This window comes from Juglans regia, chromosome 1, assembly GCF_001411555.2.
Source record: "Juglans regia cultivar Chandler chromosome 1, Walnut 2.0, whole genome shotgun sequence".
Taxonomy (NCBI): Eukaryota; Viridiplantae; Streptophyta; class Magnoliopsida; order Fagales; family Juglandaceae; genus Juglans; species Juglans regia.
Window position 1 is genome coordinate 26,176,455 of NC_049901.1, and position 26,330 is coordinate 26,202,784.

The 26,330-nt window shown below is 37.7% G+C and overlaps 1 protein-coding gene across 1 annotated transcript; it reads right to left on the bottom strand.

Moving 5' to 3' along the window:
* Positions 1 to 9,173: 9,173 nt before the first annotated feature.
* Positions 9,174 to 23,783, bottom strand: LOC108995614 (senescence-specific cysteine protease SAG39-like). Its single transcript, XM_035695577.1, has 3 exons — positions 23,534 to 23,783; positions 9,838 to 10,020; positions 9,174 to 9,766 (listed from the first exon to the last, which is right to left on the bottom strand). The coding sequence occupies exons 1-3, from the start codon at positions 23,781 to 23,783 to the stop codon at positions 9,174 to 9,176; spliced, it is 1,026 nt and encodes a 341-aa protein (XP_035551470.1).
* Positions 23,784 to 26,330: the final 2,547 nt, after the last annotated feature.

Consider the following 26,330-nt stretch of genomic DNA (forward strand, 5'->3'; position numbering starts at 1 on the left):
ATGCTTTTGGGATGCTTTTATGATACATGTTTATGCTTTTTGGACAATGTTGGGATATGATGTTAGTACGGTGCAATGTGCTTTTCAATTGCATATCGCATTAATTAGATTATCTGACTTTTACTATTTTTCCACTGCTACATTATTGCATACTACTAGTGTACTTAGGTGCATAACAAATTATCTGTCATGTACAAGGGGTGTGTAGCCTTGTGTTACATGTCTCGGCATTTCAGTCACCATCCAATTCCAAGCGAGGGCTAATGACACCACAATATTCTAACAATATTTTATTCAACTTTTTAACTTTAATCTCGATTTTATCTCATCTCATCTGTGAAAACAAACAAGACCTTAGTGTGAGACTATAAAAATAGGATTGTTAGAACCAACCCACCAGAAACTATAACGCCCCGTTCCCGAGGGTCAGGAGAGTTAACTCATATAACCTGATAATCAACTCTAATAAGGTTAGAGTACTTCCAAATTCAAGAATATATATTTTCCCAAACCTCAAATCAAACGTAAATACTTCAATTAAATAAATCATATAAACTCATCTATCCAATTTTCAATCCAACAACCCAAATAAAATTCAACTCTTCTTCATGTCTCAAATAACAAACTAGAAATAATGAAACATTAACATAAGTCTCCGTAAACCGTCTAAATCCATTGAAGCAACTTAAGAAATATAAATAACTTCCAACATCAACACTAATACCACGAGGTACCCAATAACTATTCACTGCTAATCTTCTCCATAAACTCTAATACTGATCCTCAGTTGAACCATCAATGTCATCTGAAATATTATGAAGATTAAAGGGGTGAGTTATCAACAACTCAGCAAGCAGAGAGCATATACTAGCATGTAAACATGAGCATTTATAACATTTGATAAGCAGAACAAAACATTTACTTTCAGAAGGCAGAAACAAAACTTTGTACAAAAACAATAGAGCAAAATTTTCAGAAAAATAAACTTATTCCAAAAAAAGAAAATCCGTTGGCATTTATAAACTAAAACATTATAATCATATCATCGTTTAGTATCACATTGGGACAATACCAAGTTTAACCCCCGTGGTAGGGTTATAAACCACTATTATACCCATGGCTGGGCCATATTCCATTTTTCACCTCCGTGGTAGGGTTATAAACCACCATTATACCCGTGGCTGGCCATATTCCAAATTTCACCCCCGTGGTAGGGTTATAAACCACCATTATACCAGTGGCTGGGCCTTAACAGAAACAGAATAGATTTCATCGAAAATCCTATTACAATCATATACAGAATCAGAACTTCATGCTAAGGTTTTCAAATGACTCATCATATCAAAACAAAATACTTAATTGCTTTAGATCTCTTCACATGTTCGACTAAACAGAATCAAAATATTTTCATTGGCTCATAACAAAACTTTTAGAATTCCTTATTCGCTCTTTTGCATAGTTCTGAAATAAAGTGCACAAAACTAGCTCATGTCTACACCAGTCATGATAGAAAAACACTTTCTCTTATATTGAATTTATGCATATGCAGAATAAACATCTGAGGTTGTTTTCAGATAATTTCTTTTCAAAAACAAACATGCATATTTTCAAAGTCAACCTCATTTCATTTCTTTTATGCAAAATTAGTATATGAACCTCGCTTACCTGGGCAACTTAGCTTTTCAGAAATTTCCTCAAAAATATCGAGTCGACAATAAATCGTCACCTATAAAAATAATCGCATAATTTTCATAAGTTTTCAATCAATCACGGATTTTGATATTTAAGCCTAAGCTTCTTAAATAACCTATTTTAATATCTCAAAACTTAAAATCCTCATAATCCCAAAATATATCATCACTTCCTAAAAATCACCAATATCCACCATGACCAACATCAAACTCAAAACACCAATATTTAAACCCGAAACAGCCAACAAATTCCAAAGCATAAACCAATCTCACGCAAACAATTCCATCATCGAATCCAACCGACCCCCTTACTCTACGGACTTAGTCCGGCACAACCAACAAATTCGCAGTAAATATGAATTAGCGCAAAAATACATTTAAATCTCAAAAGTTCTTTGGAAAAATACTTACAATGCTATAATATAATTTTTGAAAGATCACGGAGGTGCTAGAAGCGGCAACGCAGCAACAAAACAGTGCGAAATGCACTGTGGCCGTGGGTCTCAAAAACCCATTTTTGAACAGGTGTAAACGAAGACCCGAGATTGATAGGGTAGGGCCTAGGGATGTCGGTGAAGTTAATGGTGGTTGTGGTTGGCAGTGGGTGGCGGCGTGGGCGGTGGTTGAAGGCCAAAAAGCACAAATCGGAGATGGAGATAAATGGGCTTCACAGGTGACAGATCGGAGCCAAGGATTGGTGCATTAGGTTGCTAGGAGGTCGATGATGAAGTGGTGAAGAAATGGTGGCCAGTGGTGGCGCGACGGCGGCGCACTAGCACAAGCAACGCCGCGGCATAGTGTTGCGCGTGGGGGTAAACGGCGAGGCGAGAGGGGCTGAGATTGGAGGGAGGTGGTTGCCGGAGGGTGGGGAAGGCCATGGGCTGGGCGGTGTCGCCGGATGAAGGCTCACGGCGGCGGGCTGGGGAGGAGACGCAACGCACGGGGAGAGAGGATGAGGAGTCGCGCAGGAAAGCAGCGGTTCCGAAAGAAAAGAAAGGAAAAGAAAGAAGAAAAAAAAAAGGAAAGGGAAAATGAAAAAAAAAATGGAGGGAAAAGAATGAGGTCTAGTCCTCACAACTTGGATCACAAAATTCCAGCAAAAATTTTTTCAAAACAACAATTTAAATAAAATTAATTTAAACACATTGACTAAGTAAAATAAAATAATCAAATCCAACAATACAATAATTTTAAAACCCACAAACTAATTTAAATTAAGAAAAATTTAAATCCATAACAAATATTAATATTAAGGAAACATGTGAAATTTAATTTTCACAATGTAAAAATCATAAAAAAATAAACCCACTAAAATCTGAAAATTTAAAACAAGATAATCAAATTTTAAATTAATAACAAATAATCCTTCAAATATAAAAAAAATACACTAAAAAATATGGGGTGTTACATCCTTCTCCCTTAAAAAAATTTCGTCCTCGAAATTTGAAAGGTCAAACATGACGCTAAAGCAGGATAGAAGATACAACCCAAAACACACTAAACCTTCCATAGGCAATTCCATCATACTCGTATTAGTCCCCCAGTGGCACAACACGTCCAGTATTCCTAGGGTGGCTATGATATCCAAAATCTCATTTTCCACAAGAGCCTTAATACAACATCCAATGAATCCCAATGATTAATAGCTCTATTCGATAATCTATATTAACCTCAATTGACTCCTACGGTATAACTTCCAAATCTTCATTGTATTCTACCTTTGGTAACCTAATGGTCACTTCCAAAGTTAATCATCAATAACATAATTGGTACAACTGAGCGATTAGTCTCCAACTACGAGTATCGTCTCAAAAATTTAAGTCACGACTAATTTCTCAAAATCAACACAAAATTTGAATTCCTAATTACAACGAAAATATCACGCTTCTGCTACGAACTCTGATAATTCGCCACATGCATAAAATTTATGTCCTTATAAAAACAACACCATTGAGTACAAGGTAGCTCCATACCTAATGACCAGAAAACTCTTATCACATTTTGATAGAAAAAAGCTTGATCTCCCAAAACCATGAATTATTACACTTTTTTTTTTTCCTCAAAATCACCAAGAATGCCTTCTTGAATCTACACCAACTATCATCCTTAAATTTGATCCCAAAGCTTGCCACTAAAAGCTCGAACTAATAACAATTATTATCCAAACTGGACCAATACCTTCAATCCTCAAAGAAATAGTCCCCTTGAAAATTCCTATATCAATAACTCAACTTCGATCAACCCCATAATAATGGTCACATACTAACCAGTCTCCAAAATAAATCAAGCTAGCACACCAAGCCTGCAAAATTAAAAACTTAAATCTTATTACAAATCATTCCTTCAAATCTGTAATTCTAAAACCTTAAATTATATAAGAATCATTTTCCGAAATCTGTAAGATCGATGAACTTATATCCAATAATAAAACAATGGACTCCCGAATCTTTCAAAATCTAAAATATTAAATGATAACAAATCATTTCCTAAAGCCTGCAAAACCTTAAACTTTTGGTGAAATTCCCGTAAATCTATCCTTAAAATTTGTTGAACTTACAACCTCCTATTCTAAAGCCTCGTGTCATACATCCACGAAATTGAAAACCTCAAATATCTTACTCTTCAAATACATCAACCAGACCATGCTGTTCCTTTCAAGCCTCGATATTGTAAAAGCACACCAAGTCGATAAAAGTTCAAGCCTACTCTGCTAAATATTTATACCTAACAATAGCATTCTCAGTCGTACCATCTTCCTGCCATAACTTAATCCTTAACCCACTTTTCAGCTTCGAACGAAACGAACAAAATAAAGTAAACTTAATAAATAAATAAAAATAATTCCAATTCAAATAAAATAAAATCAAGCAAAACCAAATAAATTCAATTTAAATAAAAATAATAATTTCTAATTAAACCTTTAAACCTTTCTGGTACCGCACACATGGTTTTACCCATTCTTAGCCATATCTTTAACCAGCACATATAGTCATTCCTTCCATCTATAATTGTAAACCTGACATCGCTCTAAACTCACTTTTGTCTTTAGAAATCTAACCTCAAAAATCTAAACCTTAAATTAAATTAATCTTATAAAGATTATCTCCTATAGTCCACCAAGTAAGCTTGTCCGATCTAAAATCTCTAAACCTCAAAATCTCAAAACTCAATCATAAAGTCTGTAAAATCTAAACCTTAAATATCCACATAATCATTTCTTATTCTTTAAAATTCTACACCTAAAATCTGAAGTTTCTTCTTAAACCTACAGATATCTAAACCTCCAAGGTTTATAGTATGCAGAATCTCTAACATGACTCTGATACCAACTGTAACGCCCTGCTCCCCGAGGGTCCGGAGAGTTAACTCATATAACTTGATAATCAACTCTAACAAGGTTAGAGTACTTCTAAATTCAAGAATATATATTTTTCCAAACCTCAAATCAAACGTAAATACTTCAATTAAATAAATCATATAAACTCATCTATCCGATTTTCAATCCAACAACCCAAATAAAATTCAACTCTTCTTCATATCTAAAATAACAAACTAGAAATAACGAAACATTAACATAAGTCTCCATAAACCGTCTAAATCCATTGAAGCAAACTTAAGAAATATAAAAAACTTCCAACATCAACACTAATACCACGAGGTACCCAATAACTATTCACTGCTAATCTTCTCCATAAACTCTAATACTGATCCTCAACTGAACCATCAATATCATCTGAAATATTATGAAGATTAAAAGGGTGAGTTATCAACAACTCAGCAAGCAGAGAGCATATACTAGGATGTAAACATGAGCATTTATAATATTTGATCAGCAGAACAAAACAATTACTTTCAGAAGGCAGAAACAAAACTTTGTACAAAAATATTAGAGCAAAATTTTCAGAAAAATAAACTTATTCCAAAAAAATAAAATCTGTTGGCATTTCTAAACTAAAACATTATAATCATATCATCGTTTAGTATTACATCAGGACAATACCATGTTTAACCCCCGTGGTAGGGTTATAAACCACCATTATACCCGTGGCTGGGCCATATTCCATGTTTCACCCCCGTGGTAGGGTTATAAACCACCATTATACCCGTGGCTGGCCATATTCCATGTTTCACCCCTGTGGTAGGGTTATAAACCACCATTATACCTATGGCTGGGCTTTAACAAAAACAGAACAGATTTCATCGAAAATCCGATTACAATCATACACAGAATCAGAACTTCATGCCAATGTTTTCAGATGACTCATCATATCAAAACAAAATACCTAATTGCTTGAGATCGCTTCACATGTTTGACTAAACAGAATCAAAATATTTTCATTGGCTCATAACAAAACTTTTAGAATTCCTTATTCGTTCTTTTGCATAGTTCAGAAATAAAGTACACAAAATTAGCTCATGTCTATACCAGTCATGATAGAAAAACACTTTCTCTTATATTGAATTTATGCATATGCAGAATAAACATCTGAGGTTGTTTTCAGATCATTTCTTTTCAAAAACAAAATGCATATTTTCAAAGTCAACCTCATTTCATTTCTTTTATGCAAAACTAGTATATGAACCCCGCTTACCTGGGTAACTTAGCTTTTCAAAAATTTTCTCAAAAATGTCGAGTCGACTATAAATCGTCACCTATAAAAATAATCACATAATTTCCGTAAGTTTTCAATCAATCACGGATTTTGATATTTAAGCCTAAGCTTCTTAAATAACCTATTTTAATATCTCAAAACTTAAAATCCTCATAATCCCAAAATATATCATCACTTCCTAAAAATCACCAATATCTACCATAACCAACATCAAACTCAAAACACCAATATTTAAATCCGAAACAGCCAACAAATTTCAAAGCATAAACCAATCTCACACAAACAATTCCATCATCCAATCCAACCGACCCCCTTACTCCACGGACTCAGTCCGGCACAACCAACAAATTCACAGTAAATATGAATTAGCACAAAAATACATTTAAATCTTAAAAGTTCTTTGGAAAAATACTTACAATGCTATAATATAATTTTTGAAAGATCACGGAGGTGATAGAAGCGGCAACGCAGCAACAAAACAGTGCGAAATGCACTGTAGCCGTGGGTCTCAAAAATCCATTTTTGAACGGGTGTAAACGAAGACCCGAGATTGATAGGGTAGGGCCTAGGGATGTCGGTGAAGTTAGTGGTGGTGGTGGTTGGCCATGGGTGGCAGCGTGGGCAGCGGTTGAAGGCCAAAAAGCACAAATTGGAGATGGAGATAGATGGGTTTTACCGGTGACAGATCAGAGCCAAGGTTGGGTGCATTAGGTTGCTAGGAGGTCGATGATGAAGTGGTGAAGAAATGGTGGCCGGTGGTGGCGCGACGGCGGTGCACGAGCACAAGGAACGCCGTGGCATAGTGTTGCGCGTGGGGGTAAACGGCAACACAAGAGGGGCTGAGATTGGAGGGAGGTGGTCGCCGGAGGGTGGGGAAGGCCATGGGTTGGGCGGTGTCGTCGGACGAAGGCGCACGGCGGCGGGCTGGGGAGGAGACGCAACGCACGGGAAGAGATGAAGAGGAGTCGAGCAGGAAAGCAGAGGTTTCGGAAGAAAAGAAAGAAAAAGAAAGAAGAAAAAAAAAAAGGAAAGGGAAAATGAAAAAAAAAATGGAGGGAAAAGAATGAGGTCTAATCCTCACAACTTGTATCACAAAATTCCAGCGAAAATTATTTCAAAACAACAATTTAAATAAAATTAATTTAAACACATTGACTAAGTAAAATAAAATAATCAAATCCAACAATACAATAATTTTAAAACCCACAAACTAATTTAAATTAAAAAAAATTTAAATGCATAACAAATATTAATATTAAGGAAACATGTGAAATTTAATTTTCACAATTTAAAAATCATAAAAAAATAAACCCACTAAAATCTGAAAATTTAAAACAAGATAATCAAATTTTAAATTAATAACAAATAATCCTTCAAATAAAAAAGAAATACACTTAAAAATACAGAAAGTTACAAAAAGTCTATTTGCATCTACTTGGGCTTGAGCATAACCCGAGCTTGTCTGCCACATTTGGCCACCACAAATACCAGATTAAATCCCACATAATTAATGCCAACATGTTGATAGAAGATATAATCTATATGTCTGACACATATAACCACCACAACCACCATGTACTCTTGAGTTGTACATCAGTACTACTATGATTTTATAACAGCTTAATAGAACATATAAAATCACCTACCTGCAATCAAATAACTAGTACGCAATTTAACTTTTTCACTTTTACCAAACCCCTTCAGCTGTGAGCACTCATGCTCACCACCAATTTCCAGCATAGGAAACCAGTTTTGCTGATATTGAAGAGTACTGCAACCTCCATTAATGTTTAGATTGCTAATTTACATGAATTCATTCACATCATTTAAGTAACATCTGCAGTACTTGTCTTCGAATTTCTGCCTTTGTTGCCCAGGTATAAGGAAGGAATAAATCTTTCCAACCTCCTAACACTCCACACTCTACATTCTTTTTAATTTTTATTATTATTTTTTTTATCAAATATTTATTATATGAATAATGAATAGAAAATTTGAAATATTTTAAAAAGAATAAACTCAAATTTTTTTTTTTTAAAATATTAAAAATTTAAAAAAATGTGGAGTGTGGAGTGTGGAGTGTGGCGGAGGTTTTGTAGCAAAACTCGTAAAGAAGAAAGCAAAAGGTATCGTGTATTTATTCTTTAAACACAAACCCAATCCTTATACCATAAATATATAAGAGATGCAAATATAGAATGAGCATTATTGTACGTGCAGCCTGAAAAGAGTTTATTATCTCCAACGTAACGCCACCAGCACACATGCTTTCATGCCTAGTACATCATGTTGTAGAAAAACTTATCACTTTTGGTTCTAACAGAAAATATATTACTTCCAGCTTCCCTTGTATGACATATGATGACCATCCATAACCGCAATATAAGGCTGGCTACATCAACTGGCGAAATAAAGCAGAAAACCACTGCCACCATGATCAATAAGAGTTAAGTTGTAACACTCCGCCTAATTACCCAATAGGATTAGCCCTTAATCTTCCTTAAAATAAGCTTATAATACTATATTATATTTTGGGCTTATTATTATATTTTTTAGCATGAGAATTATTATTATAATTTTATTATTATTCTATTTTTTTTTCTCTTTGAGAGGTAGTTAGGTTTAGGGGAACTTCTCCCTAAAAAGGTAATCAATAGTATGCAGTCTAAAATTGAGTGGATGATATTTTCATAGAAGTAACAAACGATGTTGTCCACAATAAAATAGTAGTGCAAATTTTCATAGATATGTAACTGTATGGAAACCAGAGATTCACGTACATAGACTCTGAACAATAGGAACTAAGAGAATATAAATTGAGCAATGCATTATATTTATATGCGATGTAGTGGACTTCTAATTTCTAAACTTATGCAGTTGGATAAGAGGCTTGCATTGCTATACCACATAGGCCTTCCTCTGCATCAATATCTCTTTGCATCCTTATGTACCCTTCTTCACCCCATTCAGTACCCCATGAGTTCTTCACCAACCAATACTTGGTCCCGTCATTAGTGATCCCATAACCAACAGCGGTAACACCATGGTCTAGGCTAGTGCCACACTCTCCTGTAAAAATACCACTTGAATAAAATTGAAAATCGGAGCCTCCAGCATCTATGGCATCAGAAATTGGTTGGTGAGCTGCAGCCTTAAGAAGTGCCTTTTCGCTATTGGCCGGCACATCTTCATAACCATTTATCTTGGCTGCATGGTTGGCTTCTCCCTTTGTATTGCATGTTCCATCAACACCCTTGTAAGGATAGTTGGCTTCTGTAGTGAGGCCTTGATTGTGTTGGATGAACTGGAATGCATTGTCCATCAAACCACCACCACAACCTTGGTCAATTCCTTTAATGTCACAGTCAACCAACTCTTGCTTAGACAAAGAGATTAATTGACCAGTTGATAGCTTAGTAATTCCCTCCATGGCTGCTACTGCTGAAAATGCCCAGCAACATCCTACATTTCATCACAAGAAAGAGTTAACAATCTTACAAGGAGCACAATTCATTTAAAAATTAGACACTTACCACATTGGCCTTGGTCTTTGATGGGTGTTACAGCTCCTTTCTTTCTCCAGTCCATTGCAGAAGGCAACACAGTTACATTTTCATATTTGAAAGAAGAAATCTTTGTCGAGCATTCATGCCCCATGAATCTATTTCGTGTCACTGTGAACTCTTTATTTGTAAGATCTGCAAATTGGTTGATACACCACGGCGTTCAGCTAGAGGACTCAAACCAAATCCCAAATATTTGGGAGGAGGTTAGATGAACAAAATCGACGCAAGCGGACGTAGTGCGCGTAGCGCGGGACGTAATGCGCTGGACGTAGCGGGACGAAGTGTGCGGGACGTAATGCGCAGAAACGACGTGCATACGTGCATGGACTGGGTCATAGCCGTTAGAGATATTTCAGCTCTATGTTATCTTCTGTTTTATCTTCTGTTTTATGATTAATTGTTGCTGCATTTTATTCAGTTAAATACGTGAGTCATTTCCCTTTTATTAGGCGTCGGCTACTGGTAGTGGCTTAGGTTGTTCCTCTGTTTCCGCAAGATCTATTTTAGTGTTTTGTTTCAGTGTGTAAGCTTGGTCTGCTATTTAAGCAGCCGAAAGTTATCAATAAAGGCAGCAGAAAAATTATCCCAGTAAAGGTGGTTCATCCTCACCCGAAAAGGACAATTCTTGAGTATCATATTTGGCATTATCAAGGGACCTATCATTGGCCTCAGAGCCAGGTTAAGCATGGGAACCAACAAGGAGCGTATTGAGCACTTGGAGTATGGATTGGGCGCTGTGCAAGAGGGTTTACAGAGAATGGAGGAAACCCTCAATCGACTTTCCAATGTATTGCTCACTAACCCGGATACCTCAAACCCGAGCAATCACCACCACGAAAACCCAGATGGCGGACGGATGATCGTCTCGTCCAAATCAGCCAAGTTAGAGTTTCCACGCTTCTCTGGAGACGATCCAACGGAGTGGTTCAATCGGGTGGAACAATTTTTTGAATATCAGAATACGGCAGAGAACCAAAAAGTTCCCATGGCTGCATACCACCTTGAAGGGGAAGCCAACCAATGGTGGCAGTGGCTTCGTAGGACGTTACGTGAAGAAGGAAATGTGATATCTTTGGAAAAATTCGAAGAGGAATTATGGGCTCGCTTCGGGCCGTCGGGATGCGAAGACTTTGATGAAGCTCTCTCACGGATCAGGCAAACGGGAACATTGCGAGACTATCAACGGGAGTTTGAGAAGCTAGGCAATAAGGTACGTGGATGGACGCAAAAAGCTTTAATAGGGACATTCATGGGGGGCTTGAAGGCGGAGATTTCTGATGGGATAAGGATGTTTAAGCCGCAATCCCTCAAGGAGGCCATTAATTTGGCACGAATGCGGGACGAACAGCTTGCACGCCAGCAACGGTTTGTGCGATCACCACTCACAAGAGCTCCGCCAGTCTTTCCACCAACCACCCGTGTAGCCCCTGCTAATCCTGCAACTCCAATCCGACGTTTAACATGGGAAGAAATGCAAAAGAGAAGAGCTCAAGGTCTCTGTTTCAATTGCAATCAACGCTTCACCACTGGGCATAAATGTCAAAAACCACAATTACTGCTCTTGGAGGGGCATACGGATAATGTCATATGCGAAGATATTACTGATCAGCAAACATTGGAGGAAGACCAAGGTGGAGAAACAGGGGAAGTACAAGAACCTGAACAAGAACCCGAGATCACGTTGCATGCTTTAACAGGTTGGTCGGGTCCCAAAACCATGCGCATAACAGTGAGAATGGGTCCTCACGAAGTGGTGGTTCTGGTGGACATCGGCTCGACGCACAACTTCATCAGTGAACGTTTGGCGAACATGCTCAAATTACCAGTAGTACCCACGGAAGAATTTTCTGTCCGGGTGAATGGAGAAAAATTAAAATGTCAAGGGCGTTACGATCAGGTACGAGTGGAGCTGCAGGGTACCGAGTTTTATCTCACCCTTTTTTCTCTGCCATTAACAGGTTTAGATCTTGTACTTGGTGTGCAATGGCTTGAAATGCTCGGATCAGTGGTCTGTGATTGGAGGAAATTGACCATGGACTTTACTTGGCAAAACCAAGACCGCAGATTGCAAGGTGTAGACGTGCGAGCAATCCAGGAGGCAACACCGACTGAAATATCGAAAGAGCTCCGCCAAGGCCATGCTCTATTTGCGATATACATTCAGCCAACTTTGAGCAAAGCCTCACCTGCTGCGCCAGTTGATGTTAAGCAACAAGAAATGCAGAGGATCCTTAAAGACTAAGAGGACGTATTCCATGAGCCCTCAAGTCTGCCACCAGTGCGTGAGGTTGAGCATTGCATTACGCTCAAGGAAGGGACCGAGCCAATCAATGTAAGACCGTATCGATATGCACATTTTCAGAAGGAGGAAATCGAAAACAAGTGCAGGAGATGCTGAATTCCGGCATTATTCGTCCAAGTACCAGTCCGTTCTCGTCCCCCGTATTATTGGTCAAGAAAAAAGATGGTAGTTGGCGATTTTGCACGGACTACCGCGCACTCAATACCGCCACCATTAAGGATCGATTTCCCATTCCGACGGTAGACGACATGTTAGACGAATTACATGGCGCTTCATACTTTACCAAGCTCAACCTAAGGGCCGGATATCACCAAGTAAGAGTAAATATTTAGTAATGCGCTTCAAAACTGCATTTCGTACTCACAAAGGTCATTATGAATATTTAGTAATGCCGTTTGGTCTATGTAATGCACCCTCTACGTTCCAAGCCATTATGAACTCTATATTTCAACCTTATCTTCGAAAGTTTATTTTAGTCTTCTTTGATGATATTCTCATATATAGCTCTACTTGGGAAAAGTATGTGACGCATGTAAAACAATCCTTGGAGATTTTGAGGCAACAACAATTTTTTGCTAAGGCCAGCAAATGTGTATTCGGCCAACAGGAGCTAGAGTATTTGGGACACATTGTTACGCCTCAAGGAGTGAAGGTCGATAATCAGAAAATTGCTGCCATGTTTGCATGGCCTACACCAACTAATATTTCTGAATTGCGTGGGTTTTTAGGCTTGACAGGATATTACAGAAAATTTGTTCGAAGCTATGGCATCATCGCTCGACCCCTCACCAACCTCCTCAAGAAAGGGCAGTATGTATGGAGCGAGGAAGCCGAAGGAGCCTTCGTCAATCTTAAACGTGCGATGACTACCACCCCTGTTTTGGCCATGCCAAATTTTAATGAGCCATTCACTATAGAAACGGAGGCGGCAGGGGAAGGAATAGGCGCAGTCTTAACGCAACAAGGCAAACCCATTGCCTTCATGAGCCGTGCACTGGGAGTTACAAAAAAATCATGGTCCACCTACGCCAAAGAAATGCTTGCTATTGTGGAGGCGATACGCACATGGCGACCATATTTATTGGGGAGGAAATTCTTCATCCAAACCGACCAACGCAGCTTAAAGTATTTTCTGGAACAACGTTTGGCAACACCAGAGCAGCAAAAATGGGTAGCCAAATTGCTAGGCTACGAGTATGAAATCACCTATCGCCCAGGTCGTGAAAATTCTGCTGCGGACGCCCTTTCACGCAAGCCCAACAGTCCAGTCCTCAACCACATCCATTTACCCACCGTAACTATATGGGATGAAATTCGGAAGGCGTACAAAGGAGACCCAGACTGTAACGCCCCGACCCCGAGGGTCCGGAGAGTTAACTCATAAAACCTGATAATCAACTCTAACAAGGCTAGAGTACATCCAAATTCAAGAATTTATCCATTTTCCCAAACCTCAAATCGAACGTATATATTTCAATTAAATAAATCAAATAAACTCATCTATCCAATATTCAATCCATCAACCCAAATAAAATCAACTCTTCTTCATGTCTCAAATAACACTAGAAATAATATAACATTAACATAAGTATCCATAAACCGTCTAAATCCATTGAAGCAAACTTAAAAGAGATAATTAACCTCCAACACCAACACTAATATCATGAGATACCCAACAACAAATCAATGCTAATCTTCTCCATAGACTCTAATACTGATCTTCAACTGAGCCATCGATGTCATCTGAAATATTATGAAGATTAACGGGGTGAGTTATCAACAACTCAGCAAGCAGAGAGCATATACTAGCATGTAAACATGAGCATTTATAACATTTGATAAGCCGAACAAAACATTTACTTTCAGAATGCATAAATAAAACTTATACAAAAACATTAGAGCAAAATTTTCAAAAAAATAAACTTATTCCAAAAATAGAATCCGTTGGCATTTCTAAACTGAAACATTATAATCTTATCTTCATTTAATATCACATCGGGACAATACCATGTTTAACCCCCGTGATAGGGTTATAAACCACCATTATACCCGTGGCTAGGCCATATTCCATGTTTCACCCCCGTGGTAGGGTTATAAACCACCATTATACCCGTGACTGGGCCATTTTCCATGTTTCACCCCCGTGGTAGGGTTATAAACCACCATTATACCCGAGGCTGGGCCTTAACAGAAACAGAACGGATTTCATCGAAAATCCGATTACAAACATATACAAAATCAGAACTTCATGCCAAGGTTTTCAGATGACACATCATATCAAAACAAAACACTGAAAGGCTTCAGATCATTTCACATGTTCGAGATAAACATAAACAAAATATTCTCATTTGTTCATAACAAAACTTTTAGAATTCCTTATTCGCTCTTTTACATAGTTCAGAAATAAAGTGCACAAAACTAGCTCATGTCTACACCAGTCATGACAGAAAACACTTTCTCTTATATTGAATTTATGCATATGCAGAATAAACATCTGAGGTTGTTTTCAGCTCATTTGTTTTCAAAAACAAACACGTTTATTTTCAAAGTCAACCTCATTTTATTTCTTTAATGCAAAACTAGTATATGAACCCCGCTTACCTGGGCAACTTAGCTTTTCAAAATTTTCCTCAAAAATGTCGAGTCGAAAATAAATCGTCACCTATAAAAAAAATAATCACATAATTTCTGTAAGTTTTCAATCAATCATGGATTTCGATAGTTAATCCTAAACTTCTAAAATAACCTATTTTAATATCTCAAAACTTAAAACCCTCATAATCCCAAAATATATCATCACTTCCTAAAAATCTCCAATATTCACCATGACCATCTTCAAACTTAAAACACCAATATTCAAACCCAAATCAGCCAACAAATTTCATAGCATAAACCAATCTCACACAAACAACTCCATCAAATCCAACCGACCCCCTTCTTCCTCAGACTCAGTCCGGCACAACCAACAAATTCACAGTAAATTTGAATTAGCGCAGAAATACATTTAAATCTCAAAAGTTCTTTGGGAAAAATACTTACAATGCTATAATATAATTTTTGAAAGATCACGGAGGTGCTGGAAGCGGCAACGTAGCAACAAAACAGTGCGAAATGCACTGTGGCCGTGGCTCTCAGAAACCCACTTTTGAACGGGTGTAAACGAAGACCCGAGATTGATAGGGTAGGACCTAGGGATGTCGGTGAAGCTAGTGGTGGTGGTGGTTGGTTGTGGGTGGCGGCGTGGGCGGCGGTTGAAGGCCAAAAAGCACGAATCGGAGATGGAGATAGATGGGCTTTACCGGTGACAGATCGGAGCCAAGGATGGGTGCATTAGGTTGCTAGGAGGTCGTTGATGAAGTGGTGAAGAGATAGTGGCCGATGGCGGCGTGACGGCGGCGCACGAGCACAAGGAACGCCGCGGCATAGTGTTGCGCGTGGGGGCAAACGGCGAAGCGAGAGGGGCTGGGATTGGAGGGAGGTGGTCGCCGGAGGGTGGGGAAGGTCGTGGGCTGGGCGGTGTCGCCGGAAGGAGGCGCATGGCGGCGGGCTGGGGGAGAGAAGGATCGGACGAAGAAAGAGAGAGGGCTGGGTCGCGCGAGGAAGCCGTTCCGGAAAAGGAAAAGAAAAAAAAAGAAAGAAGAAAAACGAGGAAAGAGAAAAAAGAAAGTGGAAAAGAAAAAATGAAGGAAAAATAAATGAGATCTAAATCTCACAACTTAGGTCACAAAATTCCAACGAAAATTATTTTAACACAACAGTTTTAAATAAAATAAACTTAAACACAGTGACTAAGTAAAATAAAATAATTAAATCCAACAGTACAATAATTTTAAAACCCACAAACTAATTTAAATTAAGAGAAATTTAATTGCATAACAATTATTAATATTAAGGAAACATGTGAAATTTAATTTTCACAAATTAAAATCATAAAAAAAAAACCCAATAAAATCTGAAAATTTAAAACAAGCTAATCAAATTTTAAATTAATAACAAATAATCCTTCAATTAAAAAAAATACACTAAAAAAAAAATACGGGGTGTTACATCCTCCCCCCCTTAAAAAAAATTTCGTCCTCGAAATTTGAAAGGTCAAACATGACGTTAAAGCAGGATAGAAGATACAACCCAAAACACGCTAAACCTTCCATAGGCAATTCTATCATACTCGTACTAGTCCCCCAGTGGCACAACACGTCCTGTATTCCTAGGGTGGCTATGATATCCAAAATCTCATTTTCCACAAGAGTCTTAATACAACATCCAATGAATCCCAAAGATTATTAGCTTTATTCGATAATCTATATTAACCCCAATTGACTCCTATGGTATAACTTCCAAATCTTCATTGTATTCTACCTTTGGTAACTTAATGGTCACTTCCAAAGTTAATCATCAATAACATAATTGGTACAACTGAGCGATTAGTCTCCAACTATAAGTATCGTCCCAAAAATCCAAGTCACAACTAATTTCTCAAAATCAACACAAAATTTGAACTCCTAATTACAACCAAAATATCACACTTCTACTGCGCACTCTGATAATTTGCCACATGCATAAAATTTATGTCCTCATAAAAACAACAACATCGAGTACATGGTAGCGCCATACCTAATGACCAGAAAACTCTTATCACATTTTGATAGAAAAAAATGCTTGATCTCCCAAAACCATGAATTATTACACTTTTTTTTTTTTCCTCAAAAATCACCAAGAATGCCTTCTTGAATCTACACCAACTATGATCCTTAAATTTGATATGGATCAAATCCCAAAACTTGCCACTAAAACCTCGAACTAATAACAATTATTATCCAAATTGGACCAATATCTTCAATCCTCAAAGAAATAATCCCCTTAACAATTCTTATATCAATAACTCAACTTCGATCAATCCCATAATAATGGTCACATACTATCCAATCTCCAAAATAAATCAAGCTAACACACCAAGCCTGCAGAAATAAAAAATTCCAATCTCATTATAAATCAGTCCTTCAAATTGCAATTCTAAAACCTTAAAACTTTACATTATATAAGAATCACTTTCTGAGATCTGTAAAATTAACAAACTTATATCCAATAATAAAACTATCAACTCCCGAAGCTTTCAAAATCTATAACATTAAATGATAACAAATCATTTCTTAAAGTCTGCAAAACCTTAAACCTTTGGTGAAATTCTCGTAAATCTACCCTTAAAAGTTTGTTGAACTTACAACCTACTATTCTAAAGCCTCATGTCAAATCTCCACGAAATCTAAAACCTCAATTATCCTACTCCCCAAAGAGATCACCCAAACCAAACCACCGTTCCCTTCATGCCTCAAGATTACAAAAGCAAACCAAGTCGATAAAAGTTCAAACCTACTACACTAAATATTTATACCTAATAATAGCATTCTTAGTCATACCATCTTCCTGCCATAACTTAATCTTTAACCCACTTTTCAGCTTCGAACGAAACGAACAAAATAAAGTAAACAAATAAATAAAATAACATAATTCCAATTCAAATAAAATAAAATCAAACAAAACCAAATAAATTCAAGTTAAATAAAAATAATAATTTCCAATTAAACCTTTAAACTTTTCTGGTACTGCACACATGGTTTTACCCATTCTTAGTCATATCATTAATCAGCACATATAGTCATTCCTACCATCTATATTGTAAACCCGACATCGCTCTAAACTCTCTTTCGTCTTTAGAAATCTAACCTCAAAAATCTAAACCTTAAATTAATCTTATAAAGATTATCTCCTATCGTCCACCAAGTAAGCTTGTCGGATCTAAAATCCCTAAACCTCAAAATCTCGAAACTCAATCATAAAGTCTGTAAAATCTAAACCTCAAATATCCACATAATCATCTCTTATTCTTTAAAATTCTACACCTCAAATCTGAAGTTTCTTCTTAAACCCAAAGATATCTAAACCTCCAAGGTTTATAGTATGCAGAATCTCTAACCTGGCTCTGATACCATCTGTAACGCCCCGACCCCGAGGGTCCGGAGAGTTAACTCATAAAACCTGATAATCAACTCTAACAAGGCTAGAGTACATCCAAATTCAAGAATTTATCCATTTTCCCAAACCTCAAATCGAACGTATATACTTCAATTAAATAAATCAAATAAACTCATCTATCCAATATTCAATCCATCAACCCAAATAAAATCAACTCTTCTTCATGTCTCAAATAACACTAGAAATAATATAACATTAACATAAGTATCCATAAACCGTCTAAATCCATTGAAGCAAACTTAAGAGAGATAATTAACCTCCAACACCAACACTAATATCATGAGATACCCAACAACAAATCAATGCTAATCTTCTCCATAGACTCTAATACTGATCTTCAACTGAGCCATCGATGTCATCTGAAATATTATGAAGATTAACGGGGTGAGTTATCAACAACTCAGCAAGCAGAGAGCATATACTAGCATGTAAACATGAGCATTTATAACATTTGATAAGCCGAACAAAACATTTACTTTCAGAATGCAGAAACAAAACTTATACAAAAACATTAGAGCGAAATTTTCAAAAAAATAAACTTATTCCAAAAATAGAATCCGTTGGCATTTCTAAACTGAAACATTATAATCTTATCTTCATTTAATATCACATCGGGACAATACCATGTTTAACCCCCGTGGTAGGGTTATAAACCACCATTATACCCGTGGCTGGGCCATATTTCATGTTTCACCCCCGTGGTAGGGTTATAAACCACCATTATACCCGTGGCTGGGCCGTATACCATGTTTCACCCCCGTGGTAGGGTTATAAACCACCATTATACCCGTGGCTGGGCCTTAACAGAAACAGAACGGATTTCATCGAAAATCCGATTACAATCATATACAGAACCAGAACTTCATGCCAAGGTTTTCAGATGACACATCATATCAAAACAAAACACTGAAAGGTTTCAGATCATTTCACATGTTCGAGATAAACATAAACAAAATATTCTCATTTGTTCATAACAAAACTTTTAGAATTCCTTATTCGCTCTTTTACATAGTTCAGAAATAAAGTGCACAAAACTAGCTCATGTCTACACCAGTCATGACAGAAAACATTTTCTCTTATATTGAATTTATGCATATGCAGAATAAACATCTGAGGTTGTTTTCAGCTCATTTGTTTTCAAAAACAAACACGTTTATTTTCAAAGTCAACCTCATTTTATTTCTTTAATGCAAAACTAGTATATGAACCCCGCTTACCTGGGCAACTTAGCTTTTCAAAATTTTCCTCAAAAATGTCGAGTCGAAAATAAATCGTCACCTATAAAAAAAATAATCACATAATTTCTGTAAGTTTTCAATCAATCATGGATTTCGATAGTTAATCCTAAACTTCTAAAATAACCTATTTTAATATCTCAAAACTTAAAACCCTCATAATCCCAAAATATATCATCACTTCCTAAAAATCTCCAATATTCACCATGACCATCTTCAAACTTAAAACACCAATATTCAAACCCAAATCAGCCAACAAATTTCATAGCATAAACCAATCTCACACAAACAACTCCATCAAATCCAACCGACCCCCTTCTTCCTCAGACTCAGTCCGGCACAACCAACAAATTCACAGTAAATTTGAATTAGCGCAGAAATACATTTAAATCTCAAAAGTTCTTTGGGAAAAATACTTACAATGCTATAATATAATTTTTGAAAGATCACGGAGGTGCTGGAAGCGGCAACGTAGCAACAAAACAGTGCGAAATGCACTGTGGCCGTGGCTCTCAGAAACCCACTTTTGAACGGGTGTAAACGAAGACCCGAGATTGATAGGGTAGGACCTAGGGATGTCGGTGAAGCTAGTGGTGGTGGTGGTTGGTTGTGGGTGGCGGCGTGGGCGGCGGTTGAAGGCCAAAAAGCACGAATCGGAGATGGAGATAGATGGGCTTTACCGGTGACAGATCGGAGCCAAGGATGGGTGCATTAGGTTGCTAGGAGGTCGTTGATGAAGTGGTGAAGAGATAGTGGCCGATGGCGGCGTGACGGCGGCGCACGAGCACAAGGAACGCCGCGGCATAGTGTTGCGCGTGGGGGCAAACGGCGAAGCGAGAGGGGCTGGGATTGGAGGGAGGTGGTCGCCGGAGGGTGGGGAAGGTCGTGGGCTGGGCGGTGTCGCCGGAAGGAGGCGCATGGCGGCGGGCTGGGGGAGAGAAGGATCGGACGAAGAAAGAGAGAGGGCTGGGTCGCGCGCGGGAGCCGTTCCGGAAAAGGAAAAGAAAAAAAAAGAAAGAAGAAAAACGAGGAAAGAGAAAAAAGAAAGTGGAAAAGAAAAAATGAAGGAAAAATAAATGAGGTCTAAATCTCACAACTTAGGTCACAAAATTCCAACGAAAATTATTTTAACACAACAGTTTTAAATAAAATAAATTTAAACACAGTGACTAAGTAAAATAAAATAATTAAATCCAACAGTACAATAATTTTAAAACCCACAAACTAATTTAAATTAAGAGAAATTTAATTGCATAACAATTATTAATATTAAGGAAACATGTCAAATTTAATTTTCACAAATTAAAATCATAAAAAAAAAACCCAATAAAATCTGAAAATTTAAAACAAGCTAATCAAATTTTAAATTAATAACAAATAATCGTTCAATTAAAAAAAATACACTAAAAAAAAATACGGGGTGTTACATCCTCCACCCCTTAAAAAAAATTTCGTCCTCGAAATTTGAAAGGTCAAACATGACGTTAAAGCAGGAGAGAAGATACAACCCAAAACACGCTAAACCTTCCATAGGCAATTCTATCATACTCGTACTAGTCTCCCAGTGGCACAACACGTCCAGTATTCCTAGGGTGGCTATGATATCCAAAATCTCATTTTCCACAAGAGTCTTAATACAACATCCAATGAATCCCAAAGATTAATAGCTCTATTCGATAATCTATATTAACCCCAATTGACTCTTATGGTATAACTTCCAAATCTTCATTGTATTCTACCTTTGGTAACTTAATGGTCACTTCCAAAGTTAATCATCAATAACATAATTGGTACAACTGAGCGATTAGTCTCCAACTATAAGTATCGTCCCAAAAATCCAAGTCACAACTAATTTCTCAAAATCAACACAAAATTTGAACTCCTAATTACAACCAAAATATCACACTTCTGCTGCGCACTCTGATAATTTGCCACATGCATAAAATTTATGTCCTCATAAAAACAACAACATCGAGTACATGGTAGCTCCATACATGGAAACATGTCAAATTTAATTTTCACAAATTAAAGTCCTAAAAAAAAAAACCCAATAAAATCTGAAAATTTAAAACAAGCTAATCAAATTTTAAATTAGTAACAAATAATCCTTCAATTAAAAAAAATACACTAAAAAAAAAATACGGGGTGTTACACATACATCCAGGCAATCACGCAAGTGACCCAGAATCAAAACGAAGGGCCCTATACACAACGCCAGGGGTTACTTTTCTTCAAAGGCAGGGTACTCATTCCTTCCCAAGGAGAATTACGGAAGCAGTTGCTACACGAGGCTCATGACACAAAGATCGGAGGGCATTCAGGCGTATTGCGGACTTTCAAACGCTTGGCAAATCAATTTTACTGGCCGAAAATGTATCAAGCTGTAACCGAATATGTTAAGCACTGTGAAGTATGCCAGAGGATGAAAACCGAGACACTCTCACCTGCGGGACTTCTCCAACCGTTGCCCATTCCTTGCCAAGTTTGGGATGATATCACTCTTGACTTCATTGAAGGATTACCCAAGTCCAACGGCAAAGATACTATACTGGTGGTAGTGGACAGGTTAAGCAAAGCTGCACACTTCCTAACTTTAGCTCATCCATTTACGGCTAAAGGTGTGGCTGAAAAATTTGTGGAAGGAGTTATCAAGCTGCATGGCTTGCCAAAATCGATCATTAGTGATCGTGACCCGGTTTTCATTAGCAGGTTTTGGCAGGAATTTTTTCACATGTCAGGCACAAAATTACAACTTAGCTCCGCTTATCATCCGCAAACCGACAGACAAACGGAAGTCGTTAACCGCTGTGTAGAGCAATATCTTAGGTGCTTTGTGCATCAATGGCCGCGCAAATGGAGTGCCTATCTACCTTGGGCTGAGTTATGGTATAATACAACGTATCATGCCTCAATAGGGATGACGCCGTTTCAACCTTTATACGGACGGCCACCTCCCACAATTCCACTTTATCCTACTGGTCACTCTTCCGTCCACGAAATTGATGAGCAGCTAAAAAACAGAGATGAGTTATTAAAGCAACTCAAAACTCATCTAGAAACCTCCATCAATCGTATGAAACAAACCGCTGATCATAAGAGGAGGGATGTCACTTTTGAAGTCGGTGACATGGTATTCTTGAAGCTGCATCCCTATCGACAACAGACAGTTTTTAAACGTGCCCACCAAAAGCTTGCCAGTAAGTTTTATGGGCCGTATCGGGTGCTACAAAAAATAGGGGCCGTTGCTTACAAGCTGCAGTTGCCAACCGAAGCCCGCATTCATCCAGTTTTTCACATTTCCCTCTTAAAGAAATTTCTGGGCGAACATACACTGCCTTCTACAGAGTTACCGCCTATAGATGATGAAGGAACAATCATACTTGAGCCGCAACGCATCCTGGATACCCGCTGGGTCAAACAAGGCAAAAAGTTTGAAGAAGAACACTTGGTTCAATGGAAAAACTTGCCAGCTGAAGAAGCCACATGGGAGAGGGCTCAATCATTGATGGAGCAATTTCCAAATGTGGACCTTGCGGACAAGCGTCCACCCAGTGGGGGAAGTATTGATACACCACGGCGTTCAGCTAGAGGACTCAAACCAAATCCCAAATATTTGGGAGGAGGTTAGACGAACAAAATCGACTCAAGCGGACGTAATGCGCGGGACGTAGCGGGACGAAGTGCGCGGGACGTAATGCGCGAGATGTAGCGTTCGACGCGGGACGTAATGCGCAGAAACGACGTGCATACGTGAATGGACTGGGTCATAGCCGTTAGAGATATTTCGGCTCTATGTTATCTTCTGTTTTATGATTAATTGCTGCTGCATTTTATTCAGTTAAATACGTGAGTCATTTCCCTTTTATTAGGCGTCGGCTACTGGTAAAGGCTTAGGTTGTTCCTCTGTTTCCGCAAGATCTGTTTTAGTGTTCTGTTTCAGTGTGTAAGCTTGGTCTGCTATTTAAGCAGCCGAAAGTTATCAATGAAGGCAGCAGAAAAATTATCCCAGTAAAGGTGGTTCATCCTCCCCCGAAGAGGACAATTCTTGAGTATCATATTTGGCATTATCAAGGGACCTATCATTGGTTGAATCCTAACTTGTATGGTTTGGTTCCTGCACCATTAAATGATTCTATGTATGCAACATTCTCTTTGAATATTTTGAAACGCTTCTCTTTCTCATAATTATTCTCATATACACGTCCATAATGAGCCATCCATTGCTCGTACTTCTCATCCATTGCTACATCTTGGAGGGTGCAAGCAGCAGCTTGAGAAGCCAAAGCTCCCAAAATGAGGATCAAAGCTAAAGAAATGCACTGACAATGGTTAGTGAACCCCATGATTTGTACGGGTTGTAGCTAAGATTTGATGAATTGGATGAGTGATTGGCATGCATGCTCAAGTGGTTTATATAGAGATAAGATTGCATACTAATCTATGGTAACACTAGAGGAGGACTTGCTCATCATCGTGCTCGAGAGAATTTCCTGATTTGGATCCATATATAAAACTATCTAATTTGGTTATTTTCATTTGGGATTTTGTAGTTTCTTGTTACTTGTCTCTTTATGATCAATTGGTCTATATTTTTAAGGTTCAAATCATATAAAGTGGATATGTGCTTTGGTTGATAGCAAGTGGTTTGTAATAGTACTTGGGGCTTTCACCAATCAAATCTAAGCAAAATGGTCTCGGCGCCGCAACGTTCCGTTTATATATTATACATAAAGGAAAAGTTGCAATACAAAATAGACGCAACATTGGATAAACGATGTTTGACAAGTATTCAATACACTAATTTATCTATTGTCGGATGTCAACATCATTCTAAAACTTTGGACTTCCTCTATTATTAAAAAAAGAATGGAGTCCTTGTCCACCTTAACATGAGCATATTGTAGGCTCGAAGTAAGGAATTTGAGTATCCTTCAACTTCATTTGCAAAAGTCTTACACTGTTGAGTTAGTTTAAATCCCCTATGATTTGGTTATGTTTGTTCTCCTTGTATTGGCCTTAACGTGATGGGAAAGACTGGAAGAATATGTATGATATATGATATAATATAAATATAAGAAATGAACCTTTCCATCTAAAATGTATAACTTCTATAATAATTGGTGGATATTCAGAATTTGGTAGTATATAATTCCTAGCATATGGGCTACGTACAAACACCCAGATTTATTTTACAAGGTTTGACCAAAAATAAGGATATCCCCAAATAATGGCTAAAATGGGATAGACTACTTTAGGAAGATCGATGGTTTAACTTTGGGGACGAAGGTTTCTTTAGATTTTTGGATGAACGTACACCTAAATATAAGTTCATCATCATGAACAGCTTATATCAGATGAATTTCCTCACTAGCCAAACTCAACGTACAACATAGACAAACCAAACTGTTATATCGAATTTTGCATATCATGCAAGTGACAATCATTTAATTTCAGTGCTTTCACATCTAAGACTGTTCAACTGGGCCGGGTTTTTTCCCGACCCGGTCAGGAACCCGGAAAACCGGGATCCGGTTCTGGATTCCGACCCGGATTTTATCCAGACCGAAACCTGGATTGAAAAATCCAGACCTTTCTGGCCCGGATACGGGTTACAAACCCGGTACCCGGGTCTTTACGCATCCTAAGGAAAACCCTCCTCAAATCGAATCCGTCTGTCACTCTCTCTCTCTCGTTACGCTTGCAAGAAACCCTAAGTTCCGTGCCTCTTTGTAGCCGCGACCCCATTGTCGCCGCCGCATCTTCGTCTCCGCATCTCCGTCGCCGCCGCATCTTCGTCGCCGTCGACCTTTCCCTAAGTCCCTGCCTCCATCGTGACCCCGTGAGTCTACTCCTCTCTCTTTCTCTCTCTATCTCCCTCTCTCTCTCCATTGGATTTCTGGGTTTGGCTTTCCAAGAGAGATTTCTGGGTTGGATTCCTGTGATCGAGTATCTTTTGTTGAGTTTGGATTTCTGGTTTCTCCGTGTGTCTGATTTTGTTTTTATTTGAATATCTTTTGTTGTCTAATGGATAATGCTTCCTCTTCTGCTCAAGTAGTGCTGATTGATTTCTATATTATTGAGTTCATTGAACAGAATCATGTATAAGGTGGGTTTATATGGCAGTGATCGTGTAATAATTTCTATATTATTATCTAGGGTGTGATATTATGTTACTTTCTTGTCAATGTGAGCAACTAGAAAGACACAATTCATTTTTTCCCTTAGAAGACATTATTTATGTTTGTTTTTCCAAGCAAGTTTTCAGTTTTTAGTTTCAAAGAAACAATTTTCAGATTGTGTTCCAATTCATCCTACCTACCCATTTTCGTAAAACTTGATAAAAAGCACCTCCAAAACATTTTTATTGGACTGAGTTGCACCTCCAATTCATCTAACATGCTTGTAGTTTAGCAACAATTATTTTTAACAAGTATTTGATCTAAAAGAATTACAAGTTATTTGTATTATGGTATCACCCATTAGTTAGAAAGTTTAAAGTGCATAAGCACATATATCCAGCAGAAATCACTCCCTAAAAAAGCCAAGTAATATACCGTAACATATCACAAACAAATGCCAAGTCATGGAAGCAAAGAAGCCAAGCAAACCAAAGGGAATGTAGTTCGCCTACATGTTCATAATAGTTCCAAAAAACCCAAATATGTGTAAAAACCAGATTAGCTTCAGAATTGCAAGGATGGGAGATTTCACATAATGTTCATGTACTCAGATATTTAAGTGCAATTTGCCTTATTGAAAAACTAAAACCAGAAAAGGAAGTTTGTAATAATAAGCATATTAAGTTAGATTATTTATTCTTCTAGAGTTTGAACCCTAAACAAATAGTTTGCTTAATAATGTAAATTGTAATAGACAGCCTCTGTTTTAGT